This window comes from Rhinatrema bivittatum, chromosome 5 (assembly GCF_901001135.1).
Source record: "Rhinatrema bivittatum chromosome 5, aRhiBiv1.1, whole genome shotgun sequence".
Classification (NCBI taxonomy): Eukaryota; Metazoa; Chordata; class Amphibia; order Gymnophiona; family Rhinatrematidae; genus Rhinatrema; species Rhinatrema bivittatum.
The window spans coordinates 79,621,784-79,641,288 of NC_042619.1; the positions used below are offsets into that span (position 1 = coordinate 79,621,784).

The 19,505-nt window shown below is 46.3% G+C and overlaps 1 protein-coding gene across 3 annotated transcripts in view; it reads right to left on the bottom strand.

The window, feature by feature from the left end:
- CENPJ (centromere protein J) overlaps positions 1 to 19,505 on the bottom strand; it is a 363,081-nt gene that overhangs the window by 96,023 nt on the left and 247,553 nt on the right. For all 3 annotated transcript variants that reach the window (XM_029602492.1, XM_029602491.1, XM_029602493.1), the window contains one exon: positions 17,835 to 17,934. In XM_029602492.1, the coding sequence (XP_029458352.1) occupies positions 17,835 to 17,934 (100 nt within the window). The remainder of the gene's footprint in view (positions 1 to 17,834; positions 17,935 to 19,505) is intronic.

Here is a 19,505-nt window from a genome sequence, read left to right on the forward strand (position 1 = left end):
GTAAGCCCTCTGGGGATAGGGAAATACCTACAGTACCTGAATGTAAACCAGTGGGATATCTCAATTGAGATCGAATGTCGGTATATAATAATAATAAATAAATAAAATAAATCTCTCGGTGGTGACGTGTGGCTGTGATGGAGTGAGCAGAAGTTCTCTATTTTGCGGTTGTGGGTGGACGCAAAAAGGTCTATGTGCGGATAACCCCAGCGCTGAAAGATTGTGTCTGCTACCGTGGGGTTGAGGGACCACTTATATGGATGAAATATCCGACTCAACTTGTCCACAAGAGCATTGTCCAAGCCTGCCAGATAGGTCGCTCTGAGGCACTTAGAGTGGAAAAGAGCCCATGCCCATATCTGTGCTGCTTCCCAACACAGTAGGTAGGAGTCTGTTCCCCCTTGTTTGTCTGTTTGCATCAGGATTCTTTGCAGAATATGGTGCCATACTGAGACCTCCACAACCAGAAAAACTGATGTCCTAAAGGCCAATACCACTTGAGTTATGAGAGGAGTTTTGTTTGTTTAAACAAAAAGGCAGAAGACAAAGTCTTTCTCACTCTCTGATTACTTCTGTTCTTCCTCTAAGGACTGACAACTGTCTACATCACATTTTCCTTCAGGAGAGAAGAAAGATGTGGGTACTCTCCCATAGAGTCCCCTGCTCCAAACACCATTGTAGATAACTAGACTCTTATTGCCACCCCACACCCAGCAGCTGAAATGTCCAGGGCAGGGCCCTGACCCATGGCAGCTGTGGTCATCCCACTTCACCGGCCTCTGTAAACACAGGACTGTTCTAAAATGCCACAAAGCAAAACAAAAATTATGGAGAGAAATTTCCTATATAGAAAGGGCAGAGGCCTAGCCTAGCTTCAGCACAAGAGAGAACACCACATGAGAGAACACCAAAGACTCTCACCCCCTCCCCAAGTAAGCAAGGCCTCAGCTTGGGAGAAGAAATGGGTAGGAATTATCTGTGGAATACATATAAAATGATGTTTGCTCCAGCCAAAATCGCCACCTGAGGAAATAAAAACAGACTCCAGCACCAGACTCAACTCCTGCTGGACTTTGATCCAAGGGCTAAACTTGTGCTGCCTGACTCAGGGGCCTTTGATTGCTCCTCTGAAGAATCACTGCTGCTGATGCAAATGGGACAGGAGGAGCCAGCACTGCAGCTGAAGTACCAATTACACAAATTGCAATGCTGGTGAAGCTTTATTATGTGGTCAGACATTGCACAGAAATACTGCAGGCCCAAAAATGAAAAGGAGACTGATGGTTGGTGGGGTCTTTCTCCTAAACTGGTTCAAAGATACCTCTTCCCTGTCCACTAGAGATATACTCTCCTCCAGTTGCTTGCTTTAGCAGAAATGGCTGATCTCTTTATCTTTAATAAGCCAGAGGGAGGGGTGGGGGGAGAGGGAGATGGGGAAGACAACGTCAAACAGAAGAGCCTTCTGAGCCAAAAACTCTCACCCTCTAAAGCTATACAAACCTCCTCTAGGGCTGGGAGCCTTTCAGAGGGCTCACTTAACTGGGAAGCACCAGTTCACAGTCAAAGCAGAAAGGGCTGACAAATGCAGAACTGCCACAAAAACTCTCGAGTGGGTCAAGAAAGGCTGAAACCTGAAAGTCAAGTTCCTTTTGCACTAGACCAATATATCCTGCTCACTGTGGGAGACAGAGAATATTGGCTTTTTGCTGGAGCTGTACTATAATAGCTCCAATGCCTTAAAAGCAGAATATAAATAAAACAAATACATAAATTATGTTAAAGGAAAAGGTGTGTTCTCTGTCTCTATCTGCTAGCATGGAGAGAAAACTTACATGTCTGGACTGGTGTAGCAGGATAAGGAAAGCAGGTTTGGAGTTTTGGGAGGCCATCTGTAGAGTAGGTGCTGGATGTCACAAATAGGCAGAGATTTGGAGGTTCTAAAGAGTGTCCGGTAAAATATTGTAGTTGAATGGCTTGGTTTTTAGGCAATTGCCATCAGAGGGTGCCTGGAAGAAGGTGCCTCTGGGCTGTTCGTCCCTCCCTCTGCTGTGACGTCAGTGCCCCCACCTCCCAAACCAGCTGGGAGGGGGTTTTAGAAACACTGTGCCACCTGCTGAGAACTGAGTTAAACTTGCTTCCATCTAGATGCTGAAGAGTGTGGAGGGACCTGTTCCAGCCTCTGTTAGGGGCTGTGAAAGCTGCAGGCTGCCCACTGGAGTCTGGGAAAGACCACTTACCTCCGGGCCATTTGTCCCTCCCCCTGTCATGACATCAGTGCCCCCGCCTCCCAAACCAGCTGGGTCGCGCCCCTTAGTGAGCTCCTTTGTGAGTTGTATACATTTTTTTATATTTTATTTTATTGTGGGGGTACTTTATTTTAACATGTTTTTGGGACAGCGGGTTAGTGGGAAGGGGAAATATGGAGGGAATGGTCATAATAAGGTGAGAAATCAAAGAGAGGGTGGTTAATCGATGTGGCATGTACGCATTTTGAGGGTTTGGTGGATAGGAGGGAAGATTTCAGGGAGGCAAAGTGTTTGTTAAATACTTGGTTGATAGGAAATAAGTATTTTAGTACATGATTTAATAGTGACCAAGGGGGTAGACTGTGTTTTTTTTTTTTTTTTAGAGAAACGTGGTTAAATGATGATTCTGCTGCCCTTTTTCCATTATTCTGCCCGAGGGGGTTTAATGTTTTATTTGATCATAGAAGGGGGGAGCGGGGGGCTGTTATTTTTAGAGAGGGTTGGTCTATAGAACAGGTATTTTTTCAACCCACTGATGGCTGATTAGTTTTAAGGGGAAATATAGGCTAGGGTTGATGTAATATATACTCCTAGGAGCGAATTCAGGTAAGGTACAGGAAGTATTAGAACTTATTGGGACTATGACACTTTGTTTCTCAAAGTTTGTCATCGTGGAAGATTTTAAATCGCCACATCGAAGATGAATCCTGTGGGGTGGCGCAAGATTTTCTGAGTTTGTTAGCCTCTTTTGGGTTGCCCCAGTTAGTGGACCTCCTGAAGCATCGACAGGGATACACTTTAGATTTAGTAGTTGCCCCCACAGGAATGGTAGAAGCTGGGAAATTGAGAATCCTGTATGAAAGGGAGGTGCTATGGTCCGATCATCATCTGGTTTCTTTTTCCCTCGAGGTCCTCGGAGTTGATCACCGTCAACGGGTTGGGGGTAGAAAAATATAGTCAGAGGAAAAACTGTTGTGGATATGTTTTACATAGAATGAAGTAGGGAAGGTGTATTATTGGAGAATAAAAAGGTGGAGGAATTGGTTGGACAATGGAATTCTTCCACTGTGAAAGTTCTAGATAGGATTGCCCCAGAGAAAGTGAGGTTACATAATAGGGTGACTTCTGTGCCTTGGTTCACCCCTGAATTAAACAACAGACAAGAGGAATGGAAATTGAAAAGGATTTGGATAAAATTCCATTATGGGATGATAAATGAATTGGTGTAAATCTGCTAATAGATACATGTCTAAAGTTAGACATGCAAAAAAAGCGTTTTTGAAAGATAAACTGAGAAAGCAGGTTATAATCCACAAGAAACGTTTAGGATTACTCGATCCTTGGGGGGGGGGGGGATTTTTTCCTAGGTCTGAGATTGCAGATGTAATAGATGGAGATAGTTTTTTAATTGTTGGTGCAATCAAATTCAAGATAGTCAAGGACTGATTGGGAAAAGGTTGGGAGTTGAGGATATGGTTGCGACTGAGTTAGTTGGTAACAGGGACAGAAAGGAATTGTTGCAATTTGAAAGAGTGGGCATACTTGAATTACAGAATGTGTTACAAAACTGTAAAGTTACCACATGTGAGTTGGACCCATGCCCATCGTTCTTGTTTAAATATATACCAGAAGATTTGTTGCCCAGATTGCAAATGATAGTCAATGTATCCCTGGAGGAGGGTTACTTGCCGGGAGCCTTGAAAAAGTCTGTGGTTACCCTGATTTTAAAATAGGTTTTGTTGGACAACTCGAATTGTGCCAGTTATCGTCCTATTTCTAATTGCCCTTTTCTGGCTAAAGTGCAGGAAAAGGTCGTATGTTCTCAGTTGTCTTGTTATCTGGAAGAGGTGAAAGGCTTGGACAGATGTCCATGAGAGTTTAGAAAGGGTTATAGTACTGAAACAGTGATGGTATCTATACAAAACAAGCTACTGAAATACAGAAATAAGGGAATATCTGTGGTGATGATCCTGTTGAATTTATCAGTGCTTATGATTTGGTTGATCATGATTTGCTTCTGGTATGGTGTAGACCAGTGGTTCTCAACCGGTGTGTCGCGATACACCAGTGTGTCACCAAGAACACGCAGGTGTGTCGCCTCACTTCCTGGTCTCCCGCTGACCAAGCTGCTCCCCCTCCCGAGCAAAATAGGTCCTCTGCCCGGGCTTAAAATGCTGATAGCCTGGGCATAACGCGGCAGGACAGCTGGAGTCAGGGCATCGGCATGCTCCCTTCTTCCCGCCCCCCCGCAGCCCGGAAGAGGAAGTGGTGAGCAGCGGGTGCGTGCACGGGAAGAAGAGACCATGCTAGTGCAGCAGCGTCGGGCCAAAGAAAAGAAGAGGCCCAGCCTGAGGAATGAGATGCTCGGCTCGGAGAAAAACAAAGAACGTCGTCAACCCCCGCAGCCGATGGGACTCCTTTCTCCGCGAGGGCTGAAAATGAAGTAGGTTGCTGCTGCCTTTAGGGTTAGAAGTGGAGGAGGCTGCTGCTGCTGCTAGTTCGGGGGAGGGGGGGGGAGAGTGAGTGAATGAGCAAGCATGTGTGTTTGAGATCCTAAGAGTGTGTGTGTGTGAGTGAATGAGAGCATGAATGTGAATGATTGAGAGCCTGTACATGTGAAAGAGCATGTGTGTGATTGAGAGCTGGCTTAGATGAGGGAGCATGTGAATATGTCATTGAGAGCCTGGGAGAAAGATAGAGCCTATGTGTCTGTGTGTGATTGAGACCTGGTTTAGGTGAGGGAGCATGTGAGTATGTGATAGAGAGCCTGTGTGTAAATGAGAGAAAGAGAGAGCATGTTTGTAAGCATGCGAATGAGAGTCTGTGTGTGAGAGAAAAAGACAGCATGTATGTGTGTGATTGTAAGCCTGAAAAGATAGACAGCATGTGTGTAAATGTGTAATTAAGAGCCTATATAAGTGAGAGAGAAAAAGCATATGTATATATAAGCGATTGAGAGACAGTGTGAGAGAGAGGAGAAAGTTGCAAGCAAACCATCCCTCCTCCTCCTAATTCAAAACAATCACCTGGATATCAAACGTTCCCAGGTATGCAGAGCAAAAAATTGTTTGTATCCTTATTAATTTTTCATTACTGGGTCTTTGTGTCTGCTATTTAGAAATATTTTATTGGTATCTAGAAAATTTTTATATGAGTTTTTAATTATTGGATACTCCATTCATCCGCTGTTTTGAAATAATCTGTTCTTTTTGTTAGTATGGTTTTACTGCTACTGATTTTATATTTCTTGATTTGTTTTATAAGGATAGGTGATGTCTCTTTTTTTCCTTTGTTGCACTGCATACAGAGACTCTGGCTTGCTGAGGTTTCCAATTCAGTTTTTGTCTGCATGCTTCAGGTTATGCGTTTTGGTCTCTTAAGTCTTTGTTAGGTCAGGGTCAGCACATGTGATTCAGGTGAGGCTCTATAGCAGCCTGACTCGGTCTGTTTTCCTAATAGGAGATGTATTGGTGTCTTAAGGCCTGGTATAATATTTTCAGTGTTGCCTTTTCTTAGGTAAGGTGGTTACTGTTAAGTGCTGGAAATTGGTGCTGTTTTGGTGTGGGATGTTTACTGTTTATGCAATTTCTGTTCAGACAGACTACGTATCTTTTTCTTGTGTCATTCTTAACAATAAAAATAATACTGGACCTTTATTTTTTATTTCCGTCGTAAACTGTAATGAGCAGTATGTGAGCTTGTATGTGAGCAGTAATGAGCAGTATGTAAATTGTGAGCAGTAATGAGCAGTATGTAAATTGTAATGAGCAGTATGTGAGCTTGGTCTGTCAGGTATGTCATGATGGGAAAAAGGTTGAGAACCACTGGTGTAGACAAGAAGGTTTAGGGGATAAGGTTTCAGTTTCATTATCCTCTTTCCTGGCAGGACTTTCCTCTGTGGTACATGTGAGTGGGGTTTCATCAAAACCATATAGGTTAGATTGTGAGGTTGCACAAGGATCCCCTTTGTTATTTAATCTTTTCTTGCAGCCATTAGGATCGCTTATTCGGAAAGCAGGGTTTGAAGGTTACATCTATGCTGATGATGTGCAATTACTGTTTCCAGTACAGGATGAATTGTCGGTTTCTCTGAATAAAATTACGGGTGGGTTAAAGACAATTTTGGAATGGTTTGTGTAGGGAATGAGGAATGGTTATGTGTAGGGAATGAGGAATTAAACAGCTTGAGGATAGGGGAGGTTGCTATTGAGAGAAGCCAGAAGTAAAGAATCTAGGTGTCCTAATTGATGAGACTCTGACTATGGATTTTTATATTAGTTTGATGGTTCAAAAAGCTTGGTTTTGACTTAGACAATTAAGAAGACTCCGAACTTTCTTAGAGGTTTCAGTTCTCAGATTGGTGGCCCAGGTGTTGGTTTGCTCAGTATTAGATTATTGTAATGTAGTACTGGTAGGTCTTCCTAAAAAGAGTTTACAGCGCTTACAGGTAGTACGGAATATTGTAGCACATTTGGTCTTCCACGTAGGGTGAGTGCAACCTCTTTTATTAAGATGTCTTCATTGGTTACCTATTGAAAAACAAGTTAATTTTAAGCTCATGACCGATGTATAAGGAATTAAATGGAGGGGGTGCAGATTATAAAATAAGATTAAGGATTATGTTCCTACCCGCAATGTTCTTTCAAAATCAGTAGTGTTGGTGCTAGTGCCATCAAGACAAGATGTATATAAAGTTTCAAACAGGAAATGGATGCTGTCAGTTAGTGGCCCGGAGTTGTGGAATTCGTCTCCATTGGAGGTGAGACTGGAGCAGAATTTCCTCAACTTCAGAAAAAAGGTAAAGACCTGGCTTTTTCCATCTTAGCCCAGTGTTGATTTAAATTGAATACAGTACAAATCCAGTTGGGACTGAAGTATACTGTTCATCTTATATGAGTGCTATGTATTTTTGTGTTGGAATTTGTATACATTGATTGTAGTTTTATTGGGTTTTATTATGGACTGCTCTGGCCAGGCCTGGTATATCTGTTGAGCAGTATATAAGAAATGAGAAATAAATAAAATAAATAAGAAGTAATGGTCATTGTCAAGTATGTAGACTATGCCCTGAGTTATTGCTGCAGGCCAAAAGTTTATTGAAAGATCCCAGTATCTTTTTGTATTTAGTCTGTAGGTGCATTTCTAGAAACTGTTTGATCCTTGGATTGCGTGGGTTCTCAGTGTCCCTAGAAACCAACAGGGAATATCTTGCAGGTGGGGTACTTGCCCAGAAGCAAGCGGGAATTCATTTGGCAGGTGACAGGCTGCCAATGTATGAGCACATGCACAGGCGAAAGTGGGCTTGGGAAATGCTTGGCAGGACCCTCCATAGAGGGTCTAAAATAAACTTGTTAGATAATCTTAAATTAGCCAAGAGGTTGTCTATATCATCTAAAAATCAATTTATCAATATCTATACAAGATACCATGTTAAAACCTATAAAGAACCAATATTCTCTACTGGGCTAGGGAAGCCACTATTAAATCTGACTGTATATATTAAGGTCTTTCCTAATGTCCACACTTTATTTAGAGAAATAGTTCATAAATGGATTACTGCAGGCAATGGAGGGTTTAATTTCAGGTCCCTGGTAAGGGACTAGTAAAAGATCATTTACTATTCTAAACAACTCTTGACAGGTGCCGTGCTTTAGCCCTTAATGTGGCATAACATATAATTTACTTGTCAAGTAAAATGTCTTTATCTCAGACAGCAGACTTTATATAAAATGGCCTTTCTCAGCACAGGTTTTTCTCCATCTGTCAAGTCTCTATGCCAGTGTTTCAAATTGTACAACCAGGACAAGGATCACTGTAATTTTACTGATCAGGTACCAGAGTTCACTAAAGTTGAAGCCTGATGGGAGCTTTCAACTGCAGGATTTCATGTTGCATCACACTGTGGAAGGCTTTAAGGAATGCTGCAAGTGAAGCAAATCCAACAATCTAGACAAATAAAGGATGAACAGAAAGTGTGATCCTTCTACAAAGTGCTGGTATGTACAAATAACAAACATATAAGACCTACTGGCACACTCCTTCCTAAAGCCAGAAAAGACCTCAGATAATTCAAAGCTACCACTTTCTAAAATCCAGGCTGAGATAGCTAGAAACTGAGAGGCCAATATTCAATACCACTTAGCTGGATAAGTAGGGACTTATCTGGCTAAGTGGTGGTGTTTAAATATAAATGCATCCGTTACTTACCTGGATAAGTACTTATCCAGCTAAGTATTTATCTAAGTGGTGAGCGGAATGGGGCATAACTGGGAGGAGCTGGAGATATTCAGACTTTTCCAACTAACAGGCCGATACAGTACAGTGCGCTCCGACAGAGCGCACTGTTAGCCTGCTCTTGGACACGCGTTTTCCCTTACCCCTTATTCAGTAAGGGGAGGAATACGCGCATCCAACCCGCGGCACCTAATAGCGACCTCAACATGCAAATGCATGTTGATGGCCCTATTAGGTATGCACGTGGGATACAGAAAGTAAAATGTGCAGCCAAGCCGCACATTTTACTTTCAGAAATTAGCGCCGACCCAAAGGTAGGCGCTAATTTTTTCCAGCACCGGGAAAGTGTACAGAAAAGCAGTAAAAACTGCTTTTCTGTGCACCCTCCGACTTAGTATCATGGCGATATTAAGTCGGAGGTCCCGAAGAGTAAAAATAGTTTAAAAAAAATTTGAATTCGGCCTGCGGCTGTCAGGCTGAAAACCGGACGCTCAAGTTTGCCGGCGTCCGGTTTCCGAGCCCGTGGCTGTCAGCCCGGCTCGAGAACAGACGCCAGCAAAATTGAGCGTCAGCTGTCAAACCCGCTGACAGCTGCCGCTCCGGGCTAAAAGGAGACACTATGGACACGCTAGTGTCCCTAGCACCTCCTTTTGCCCGTTTTTACCGCACCACCTCATTTGAATACTGTATTGCGCGCACCTGCGAGTGGCCGGTGCGCGCACTGGGAGAGCGGGCGTTTGTCCACTCTCCCGTATTTTTACTGAATCGGCCTGTAAATTAGCCAGATAAGTTTACTTGGCTAACTTAGCTATTTAGAACCAAGGGCATATATTCTAAGTCTGAAGAGGATCCTGGCCTGATTAGTTCTGCGATGGTCAACTGTTACGGTCGTGGACCGTTGGGCCGGCTGAGACTGTGGATGTTGCACTGTGGGAACCCACAGTGAACGTCACAGCCGGGAGGCGGCGTTGAAGAGAGACTCTGGAGAAGACTTCACCACTGGAAGTCCGAGGTCCCCCCAGGAGGAGCCCATAGGGACCCGGACCTCTTGGACTTAGGTGGGATCCTATGCGACCAAGGATCCAGGAAGCGGCCGAAGAGATGGTCGATGAGGACGGCAGGACCCAGGAGGCTGGAAGAGTCTTCACCCTCTGAAGCCCGCGGCTCCCCCGGGAGGAGCCCGTGAGAGCCCGAGCCGCTGGGACTTAGGAGAATCCCCTGGGCCAGCAAGAACCGGATACCTGAGTAGGCGGAGGAAGCAGAAGTCTGAGTCCAGGAACGAAGCCGGGTCAGAAGCCAAAGCCAGGGGCAGAAGCTGGAAACAGAGTCGTTGGACGGAGCCAGGTCAGAAGCCAGAAGTCCAAACCAAAACCAGGGGCGGAAGTGAAGACGAAGTCAAAGGACGAAGCCGGGTCAGAAGCCAGAAGTAAAATAGATGATCCAAGATCCAAAGCCACAACTAGCAACTCAGGGGACTGAGTGAACCTCGTTGCAAGGCGAGGTTTAGGCCCAGCTGCAGGGTTTAAATACCCTGCAGCGTCTGACGTCATCCGAGGGTGTCCACCGAGATTTCCAACGCTGGCCCCTTTAAAGCTCCAGCCCCCAGGAGCATGTGCGCCTAGGGGGTGGGGCCAAGCGCGTCTGTTCAGTGGCGTCTCCCTCGTGCAGGGAGAGCCGCAGCAGGAGGCTGATCGGGCCTACACAGCCGCGGGGACATTCGTGCGGGCCGGCCCTGAGGTAGGAGGAGGGACCGGGTCACGGCCCAGTCCTGTAACAGTATCCCCCCTCCTACGCCCCCTTTCCGGGGGTCTGGGCTTAGCAGGATGTTCCACTTGGAACTGATGAAGAAGGCCCTTGTCCAAGATGTTGGTGGCTGGCTCCGAGGAATTCTCTTCGGGACCGTAGCCTTCCCACAAGAGGAGGTACTCCCAGCATCTGAGGCGAAACCGCACATCCAGTACCTCTTTGACCTGATAGACAGCATCTTCTTGTGCCTCAGGAGTGGCCGGTGCACGCGACTTCCTATGGAAGGGAGAGAGAACCAATGGCTTCAACAGGGAAACGTGGAAGACGTTATGTACCCTGAGCGTAGGCAGGAGACGGAGGAGGTAGGAAACTGCCCCTACCCTTTCCTTGATAGCGAACGGGCCAATGTACTTTGGAGCCAGACGCATCGAAGGAAGCCGCAAGCGGAGGTGTTTGGTGCTTAGCCACACCTTCTCCCCGGGAAGAAACACCAGAGCTGGCCGTCGCAGGCGGACCGCAAATTTTTTCGCAATAACCGCAGAAGTCTCTCCCGAGTGGATTTCCAGACCTGGCGCAACTGTCGGGCTATGATCTGTACGGCTGGAGACGGCATTTCCAACGGCAATGGCAAAGGAGGCCGAAGACGTCTCCCATATATTGTGTAAAAGGGAGATTTACCGGTGGCAGAATGCTTGTGGTAGTTGTAACAGAACTCCCCCCACGGGAGTAGGGCTACCCAATCATTTTGCAGGTCTCCTACGAAGGACTGGAGGAACGTCTTCAATGTCCGGTTCGTGCGTTCCAGTTGGCCGTTAGCTTGGAGATGGAAGGCGGTCGTGAAGTCCAGGTGGACCCCAAACCTTTTACAGAGTGCCCTCCAATTCCTCGCCGTGAATTGGGAGCCCCTGTCCAAGGTGATGTGTAGAGGGAGCCCATGAAGGCGAAAGATATGATGAGTAAACAGGTTCGCCAGTTCAGGTGCTGAGGGCAGTTTAGCAAGGGGCACAAAGTGAGCCATCTTAGAGAACCTGTCTATCATAACCCAGATCACTGTTTTCCCTTCTGAAGCGGGTAAATCTACAATAAAATCTGTGGATAAGTGGGTCCACGGTTCAGTGGGGACAGGCAGAGGCTGAAGAAGACCCCAGGGATGGCCGGTGGGAGTCTTCTGTTGGGCACAGGTCAGGCAGGAACTGACGTAGACATGAACGTCCTTCTTAAACTGAGGCCACCAGAAGAACTCAGAGTAACTCCTGGGTTCTAGCTACTCCTGGGTGACCAGTGGTCAGGGAGTCGTGGGCCCAAGAGAGGACCTTTTTTCGAAGTTGGAGTGGCACCACTATCTTCCCCATCAGGATTACGTTGGAAGCCGCGAGGAGCACTTTGGCCGGGTCAAGGATGTACTGTGGTGGATTAGGGGTGTCCTTCTTCTCAACTGTACGGGAAAGGGTGTCTACCCAGATGTTCTTGTCTGCGGGCCGGTAGTGGAGAAGGAAGTCGAAGCGGCTAAAGAACAGAGACCACCGGGCTTGCCGGGGGTTAAGGCGCTGGGCGTGGCATAGGTATTCTAAGTTCTTGTGGTCCGTATACACGATCACTGGGTGCTGGGCCCCTTCCAGCCACTGGCGCCATTCTTCGAATGCTAGGTTAATGGCCAGCAACTCTTTATCCCATATGCCGTAGTTCCTCTCTGCGGGCGAGAATTTACGTGAAAAGTAGGAACATGGAAGGGATTTACCTCCATTGGACAATTGGCTTAGGATGGCCCCGACGACCATGTCAGAGACGTCGACATCCACGATGAACTGGCATTGAGGGTCTGGGTGCCAGAGGCATGTGTCCTGGAGGAAAGCGTTCTTCAGTTCCTGAAAGGCTCATAGGGCCGTTGCCAGCCAGTTCCTAGCGTCGGCCCCCATTCTGGTGAGGGCCATCAGCAGGGCCACCATCTGGGAATAGTCTGGGATAAATTGCCGGTAGAAATTGGCAAAACCGAGGAACCGCTGAAGTGCTTTGACTCCCACAGGCTGAGGCCAATTCTTGATGACGGCGACCTTCTCTGGGTGCCTATGGAACCCCGTGGCGGAAATAATATACCCAAGGAAGGGCAGTGAATCTTGCTCAAATTGGCATTTCTCAAATTTTGCGTAAAGTCTGTTATCTCGCAGTTTCTGTAGGACACGACGGACATCGTGGCGGTGCGTCTCCAAGTCCTTGGAATATATTAGCACATCGTCAAGGAAAACAATTACCGAGGTATGTAGCATCTCCCTCAGAACCACGTTCATGAGGTTCTGAAAAACTGCTGGGGCATTGCAGAGACCGAAGGGCATGACCAAGTATTCGTAGTGGCCATCCCTTGTGTTAAATGCGGTTTTCTATTTGTCGCCTGGCCGAATCCTCACTAGGTTATACGCCCCACGGAGATCCAATTTTGTGAACACCTTGGCCCCCTGTAGCCTGTCCAGAAGTTCCGGAAACAAGGGCAACGGGTACCGGTCACGCCGGGTAATGCTGTTCAGGCCACCATAGTCTATGCAGGGTCGGAGGGTCCCGTCCTTCTTAGCTACGAAGAAGAACCCTGCTCCAGCCGAGTATGGTCGAATGAACCCACGGTCCAGGTTCTCCCAGATGTATGTGGACATGGCCTGCATCTCTGGAAGTGACAACGGATACACCCATCCTCATGGCGGTGTGGTACCCGGAAGCAAGTTGATCGCTCAGTCGAAAGGGCGGTGTTTTGGGAGGATCTCGGCTTTCTCCTTAGAGAAGACATCGAGGTAGTCTTGTAGTGGGGTGGCAGTGCCAACGAAGTCGTCAGGAGAGGCACCGGTGGTCGAGGGACAGCGGTCAAACAGGATTGGAAACATGAGGGCCCCCAGGACACCACCTGGAGGGTATCCCAAGAGATTACAGGCGAGTGCTTCCGCAGCCAAGGTAACCCCAAGATGACTGGATGCATGGACCTTTCCAAGATGAGGAACGAAATTTCCTCCACATGCAGGATGCCGGTGCGTAGTATGAGAGGCTTGGTACAAGTAGAGATGGTGCCTGGAAGGAGTTTCCCCTGAATCGAAGAGACACGGGGGGGGGGGGGTCTTTGGTGTTGAACCCCAATCTGGAGTTTCTGGACTAAGTACTTGAGGATGAAGTTTCCTCCGGATCCGGAGTCAATCAGGGCTAGCGTATCGAACTCCCCTTCGGGAAGGAGTAAGGTCACCAGAACGGTACACGGGGAGGCAGAAGTGGTGTGACCTAGGGTTAGCTCCCTGACTGTCCCTAGGTCCGAGCATTTCCCGGACACTTGCTATAGCGGGCAAGGAAGTGTCCCTTGCCACCGCAATACAGACACAGTGTTAGAAATCTGTTGGAAATCTGCTAGGGAGTTAGCAATCTGATGTGAATCTCCATACGGAGTTAGCAATCTGTTGGAGGTTCTCTGTAGGGAGTAGCAATCTCTTATATCTATTAAGAAAGCTGGGCATTGATGGGAGGAGCAATCTGAATGAATGGCTCCTAAGAAGGAGGAGTCAGCTATCTTGTAGTATCTCAGATTCTGTTATAGCAATCTGTTATGAATCTGAAATAGTAGTGGTGAATCCCTGGGCCGGTGGCAGATGACCACGCCCCCGGGAGGATGTCCCAAGAGGGACCACCGGCTAGGCTTGAGTATGGAGACAGACACACATAGTTCTTTTATTAAACAGGTTTTGGAAACCACCAGAGGTGGCAGTAGTGAGCTGATATGCCTGGCAGGGCTGTAGTCCCTCAGGCACTGGAACCGCGATCCAGGATGGCTGAGCTGTTGAGAAACTGTAGAAAGTGAGTAGGTAGAGTAGACAAGATTCATGAATAGAACTAGATGACAAAACTCACATAAGGTCTCAAGGAAATAAACCTCGAGGAGTGAGTACCTGGTTCCAGGGAAAGCTCTGAGAGAGCGATGGTAACTGACAATTGTTTGTAGCAGCAATAGCTTCCAGGCAGTAGAAAATCTTCAGAATGTCCAGGAACATGAACCCTCGAGGAATGAGTACCGGGTCCTATCTGTAATCTGAAAGTAAAGAAAAGAGCGAGGCCCCCGAGGAGCGGGTACCTCTGGTAAGTCCGAGGAGGCAGAGTAGCTTGGAGGAAATGTAGCCGAATCCGTATCCGAATCCTCTCCTTGCTAACCCAGTTAGATAGTGAATTAGAGACCTTTAAATATTGGAAGTGGATGACGTCATCTCAGGGGGATGCCCCTGAGGTTCGCGCCCTTGCTGGTTCTTCAATCAGAGCGCGCACCCTAGGTCATCAGGCAACATGGCGGATCTGCAACGTCGAGCCGGTCCGGGGACGCCGGAGGGAGATGGCATGGAAACGCCGCGGCAGCCAGCCGTCCATCAGACCCGGAGGGAGTCACCACAGAGGTAAAGAGGGCCTCGAGCAGCGATGGATGCAACACACAGGCCCTGGCACATACGTCTTGTCCTCTCCTCTAGAGAAATGGGACCCCGGCCCACCTGCATGGATTCTGCATCTTGAACCCCCAGAGAGGCAGAAGGGGAGTGCCCGTTTCAGGAAGGTATGGTTCCAAAGCGCCCGGGCTTCTGAGCAGGCTTCCTCTCCCGGAACCGGCGTTGGATCCGATGGTCCACGCGGCCCGCCATATCGACGAGATCGTTCAAGTCATCCGGGAGATCCCTGGCCGCCAGCTCATCCTGAAGCCTTGGGGAGAGACTTTCCAAAAAGATGCCGTGCAGGCTATCACTTCCCGAGATCAATTCGGCAGCAAGAGTCTGAAACGCCATAGCATGTTCAGCCAAAGGTCGGTTACCCTGACACAGCTGGAGCAGTTTGGAAGCGGCTGTAGGTCTGCGAGAGGACTCATCGAAAATCCATTGAAAGGAGGTGACGAATTTTATCAGGTTGGCTAGGCGGGGGTCCTGATGCTCCCACAGCGAAGAGGCCCATGCTAAGGGTCTCTCATCCAACAGAGAGATAATGTAGCTTGTCTTGATCTGGTCCGTGGGAAACTGAGCTGGTAGTAGGCTGAAGCGAATATAGCATTGGTTCAAGAATCCTCGACATAACCTCGTGTCCCCTGAATACCGCAAGGGTGCTGGCATCTGTATGGGTGCAGCTGGACCGGTATTGGTCACAGCTCCAGGTACCGGGGAACTGGAAGCGGCGGCTCCTTCAACGTGGTCAGCTAACCTCTGCACTGTTGCCAGTCAGTCGAGGCAAGTTTGCTGCTGTTGCAGCCTTTGGGCAATACCCGGGATGGCTTTCAAGCTCACGAGATCCGCTGGGTCCATAGCCTTGCAAACTGTTGCAGTTGTGGACCCTTGGGCCGGCTGAGACTGTAGATGTTGCACTGTGGGGACCCACAGCAAGCGTCACAGCCGGGAGGCGGCGCTGAAGAGAGACTCCAGAGAAGACTTCACCATTGGAAGTCTGAGGTCCCCCCAGGAGGAGCCCGTAGGGATCTGGACCTCTTGGACTTAGGTGGGACCCTATGCAACCAAGGATCCAGGAAGCGGCTGAAGAGTTGGTCAATGAGGACAGCAGGACCCAGGAGGCTGGAAGAGTCTTCACCCTCTGAAGCCCGCGGCTCCCCCGGGAGAAGCCCTTGAGAGCCCGAGCCGCTGGGATTTAGGAGAATCCCCTGGGCCAGCAAGAACCGGATACCTGAGGAGGCAGAGGAAGCAGAAGTCGGAGTCCAGGAACAAAACTGGGTCAGAAGCCAGAAGTCAGAGGTCCGAAGCCAAAGCCAGGGGCGGAAGCTGGAAACAGAGTCGTTGGACGGAGCCGGGTCAGAAGCCATAAGTCCAAACCAAAACCAGGGGCGGAAGCGAAGACGAAGTCAAAGGACAAAGCCGGGGCGGAAGCCAGAAGTAGAAGAGATGATCCAAGATCCAAAGCAGTCACCCAGGGGACTGAGTGAACCTCATTGCAAGGCGAGGTTTAGGCCCAGCTGCAGGGTTTAAATACCCTGCAGCATCTGACATCATCCGAGGGCGTCCACCGAGATTTCCCACGCTGGCCCCTTTAAAGCTCCAGGCCCCAGGCGCGCTTGTGCGCGCTTAGGTGGCAGGGCTGAGCGTGTCGGTTCGGTGGCGTCTCCCTCACACAGGGAGAGCCGCAGCAGGAGGCTGATTGGGCCTACACGGCCGCGGGGACTTTTGTGCGGGCCGGCTCTGAGGTAGGAGGAGGGACCGGGACACGGCCCGGTCCCGTAACACATCTCCAGTAACAGAAGATACCAATATGATACTATGAGAATTACAGACCTTCTGTCACTTTTAAATTTTATTAAGGTCTTGGCTACCAAAGATACAAGATGATGTGCATACAAAAAACATGTCCTCTAATACAGAAGGTGTCTATTGTTATATTGCTTTCTGATTTCTTCCTGAAGCAGAAGTCTTGTCCTTCCTGTTCAGGATTTTTGCAAACAGATTCATATCATGATGTCTCCACATGAGACAACCCTGTTTGCTATGCTCTGTTTCAACTCACTTTGGTAGGACATTTTCCTTTCCCACCTGGTAGATACCCATCATACTTGTCTTGTGAGAGGTAGCCCATTCCTTCCTACTTGTTCAAGCAATGCAAAGAAGCAACTTGACAGTTGTGTACTGGAACAATTTTGATGACCACCTAATTTCTAAAGGCCTTCAGTACAGCCTTTGTTTCAGAAGGTTAATATGACATCTTTTCCTTGGAAGAACCAGGTATCCTGGGTATGCAGCTCCTATAGTTGCACCCACCAGTCCAGTTTGCACATAACTGTGGTAAAACTCTATCTCTCATGCATATGCATTGTGGATAGCTTGAAATCTAATTGGTTAACTGTGCCTCTGGGACAGAGTTGGGAAGTACTGCCTCTAAGATGGCCAAGACCAGAAGCATGTACGCATAATGCAGTACATTTTAAATATTTTTTTTAATATAAACATTAAAAATAGCCTTCAATCTATACATATCTTCTCTAAATTTTGTTTGGACTTATATATTTTTTTTTTAATTCTTTATTTATAGCTTTTCAAGATTTTACAAACCAAAACCAGTTCATAACAGAAACAGCGAATTACTCACAGTCTAATTTTTAAATCTACAGAAAATTTTCCACAAAATATTATTATATGTGATATCCTAATATTAACATCAATGATTCCAATCTCGAGCTAGAATATGGGAGTTACAAAGTATAATCAATTAAAAAAGATAAACTTGAGATTAGGTGGACACAAGAGACCTACTTTTATTTTCTAGTTCTTCGTCAAGATGTAATTGCATTAGGCTACACTTTTTTGTTATGTTTTCTCTGCAAATGTTTAATTAAAAGGAGGGATGAATGTAATATTTTCTTTATGCCTGAGCAACTAGCAGGGTTTATAGAATCAAAAAAACACTCTACATCATCCCTATAGACATAAATAAAAAAAACGTTTGTGCTTATATTTATACTACTCAATACTTAGTAAAGGCCAATATTTAGTTTTCTAATGTAAAAATTATCCCATTTAATAGAACAAATATATTGTTTAGTGAATTGCTCATGTTCTAGTATCCCAGGCATATAAACCTTCCAATCAATAAAAATGATCATGAATATAGAGCAGATACCTTTTGTTGGTGAATTACTTCTGCAGTTAGACTTATTGCTTTTTTCTGCTTGGGAACCAGGACATGGACTCTGGTTCTTGTTTATTCTATAAGGAGGACTCTGCAATCATAATAAAAACAGATTTTCTCACTTTTACTTAGAGTATATATGATCACTATGCTGTATCTGTTCTAAAAACATTGGCATGTTTATAACAGGAAAGAAAATCTGAGTCATTCTATGCTTCAGGATATTCAGGAACCACTTCTTTGACAAAAAAAAAGTTTCATTTTCTAAATGTATTTATTAGAAAACAAAGTTTCCTGTAAAAAGCATTTTCTGACGTCAGCAGTTCACCAATCACACAGACAGTTGAAGTTATCTGAGGGCACAGACACCATACACTTTTTCCAGCAAAGAATTTTTGGTTTGGTTTTTGCTATGACTTTGGTTTAGATGCACCAGATTTTGATATGTCCTATGAGAAGTAGTTAAAGGCCAGTTCATGGTTGATTAAAGGTCAACTTTTGGTTCTGGAAGTGATTAAAGGCTGGGTCTTGTACATATAAGAATTGGTTTGGGATTTAATCAGTGCTTTGATTCTTTTATAAGAGAGGATCAAAACTACAAGGCGAGAGACATTTTTCACTTTGGTTGGACAATGCTCTTAGATGTGCGATGTGTACTTTTTGTGAGTTTGGGATATCGAAGAGAGACAGAAGTGTTGTACTAGATTTTTGAAGATGGAAGGAGGCCCTTCTCAGCCCCTTCCACTGCCTGACATGCCTGGCTTGCTATACGTGGGATCATTATGAAGAGTCAGATGTAAAATGTTTGGAAAAAATGGCATAGTTATACCAGGAATAATACAAATTTGCAGTTCCCGATGAATGGGGAAATTTTGATTTAGAAAAGTCTGAGCATTTGCGGGGTGAGGGGTATTGGAAAACAGAGGAAGTAAAGCTTCATTTGATAAAGTAAGAGCGTTTTATGACTGGTGGTAGAAAATCAGAGAAAACAGAAATCAATTAATGCTGGGTTAAAAGATATGTTAGAGAAGACCATAAAGTGTCTGAAGTCTACAAAGACTCTGTTAAATGAGTCGGACACAAAGGTTTTTATATTTCAAGGACACTATATCTCCCTGACTTTACAAATTGCTCAGGTTAAAAGTATTTGGGGCACTAGAAGAAGGGGAAGAAGACAAGAAGAACTTCTCTTGGGACAAACCGGGTTGGGCGGGGGGGTCCTGGTCCCTCAAATTCTACTTGTAAATCAGTGTCAAAGAAGGACATTGGAAAAGAACATGCCGCCTTTTATTAACTGTTCCTTCACTTCCTCCTGTGTAGATTCATTCTGTTCTGTCCCCTGTAGCTTAGCTCTATCAACCTGGCTACTAGGGGTGTGCAGAAACTGTCAGGAGTTTCTCACAGTCCACTAATATGGTTACTCTAACAGTGTTTGGAAAAACCATTGAATGCCTTAAGCTAGAATAGAGAAAACTGGTTACTATACCCATGTTTTTTGATAATGGGAATAGTGCAATTGTTTATTAGTAGAATTCATATTTATTCTAGACAACTCTCTATTTGCATACCTTTCTTGACTGTTCATTCATCTTTAAAATCTAATAAGATTCTTCCCATTTGAAATGGAGAAATTACTTACCTGATAATTTCCTTTTCCTTAGT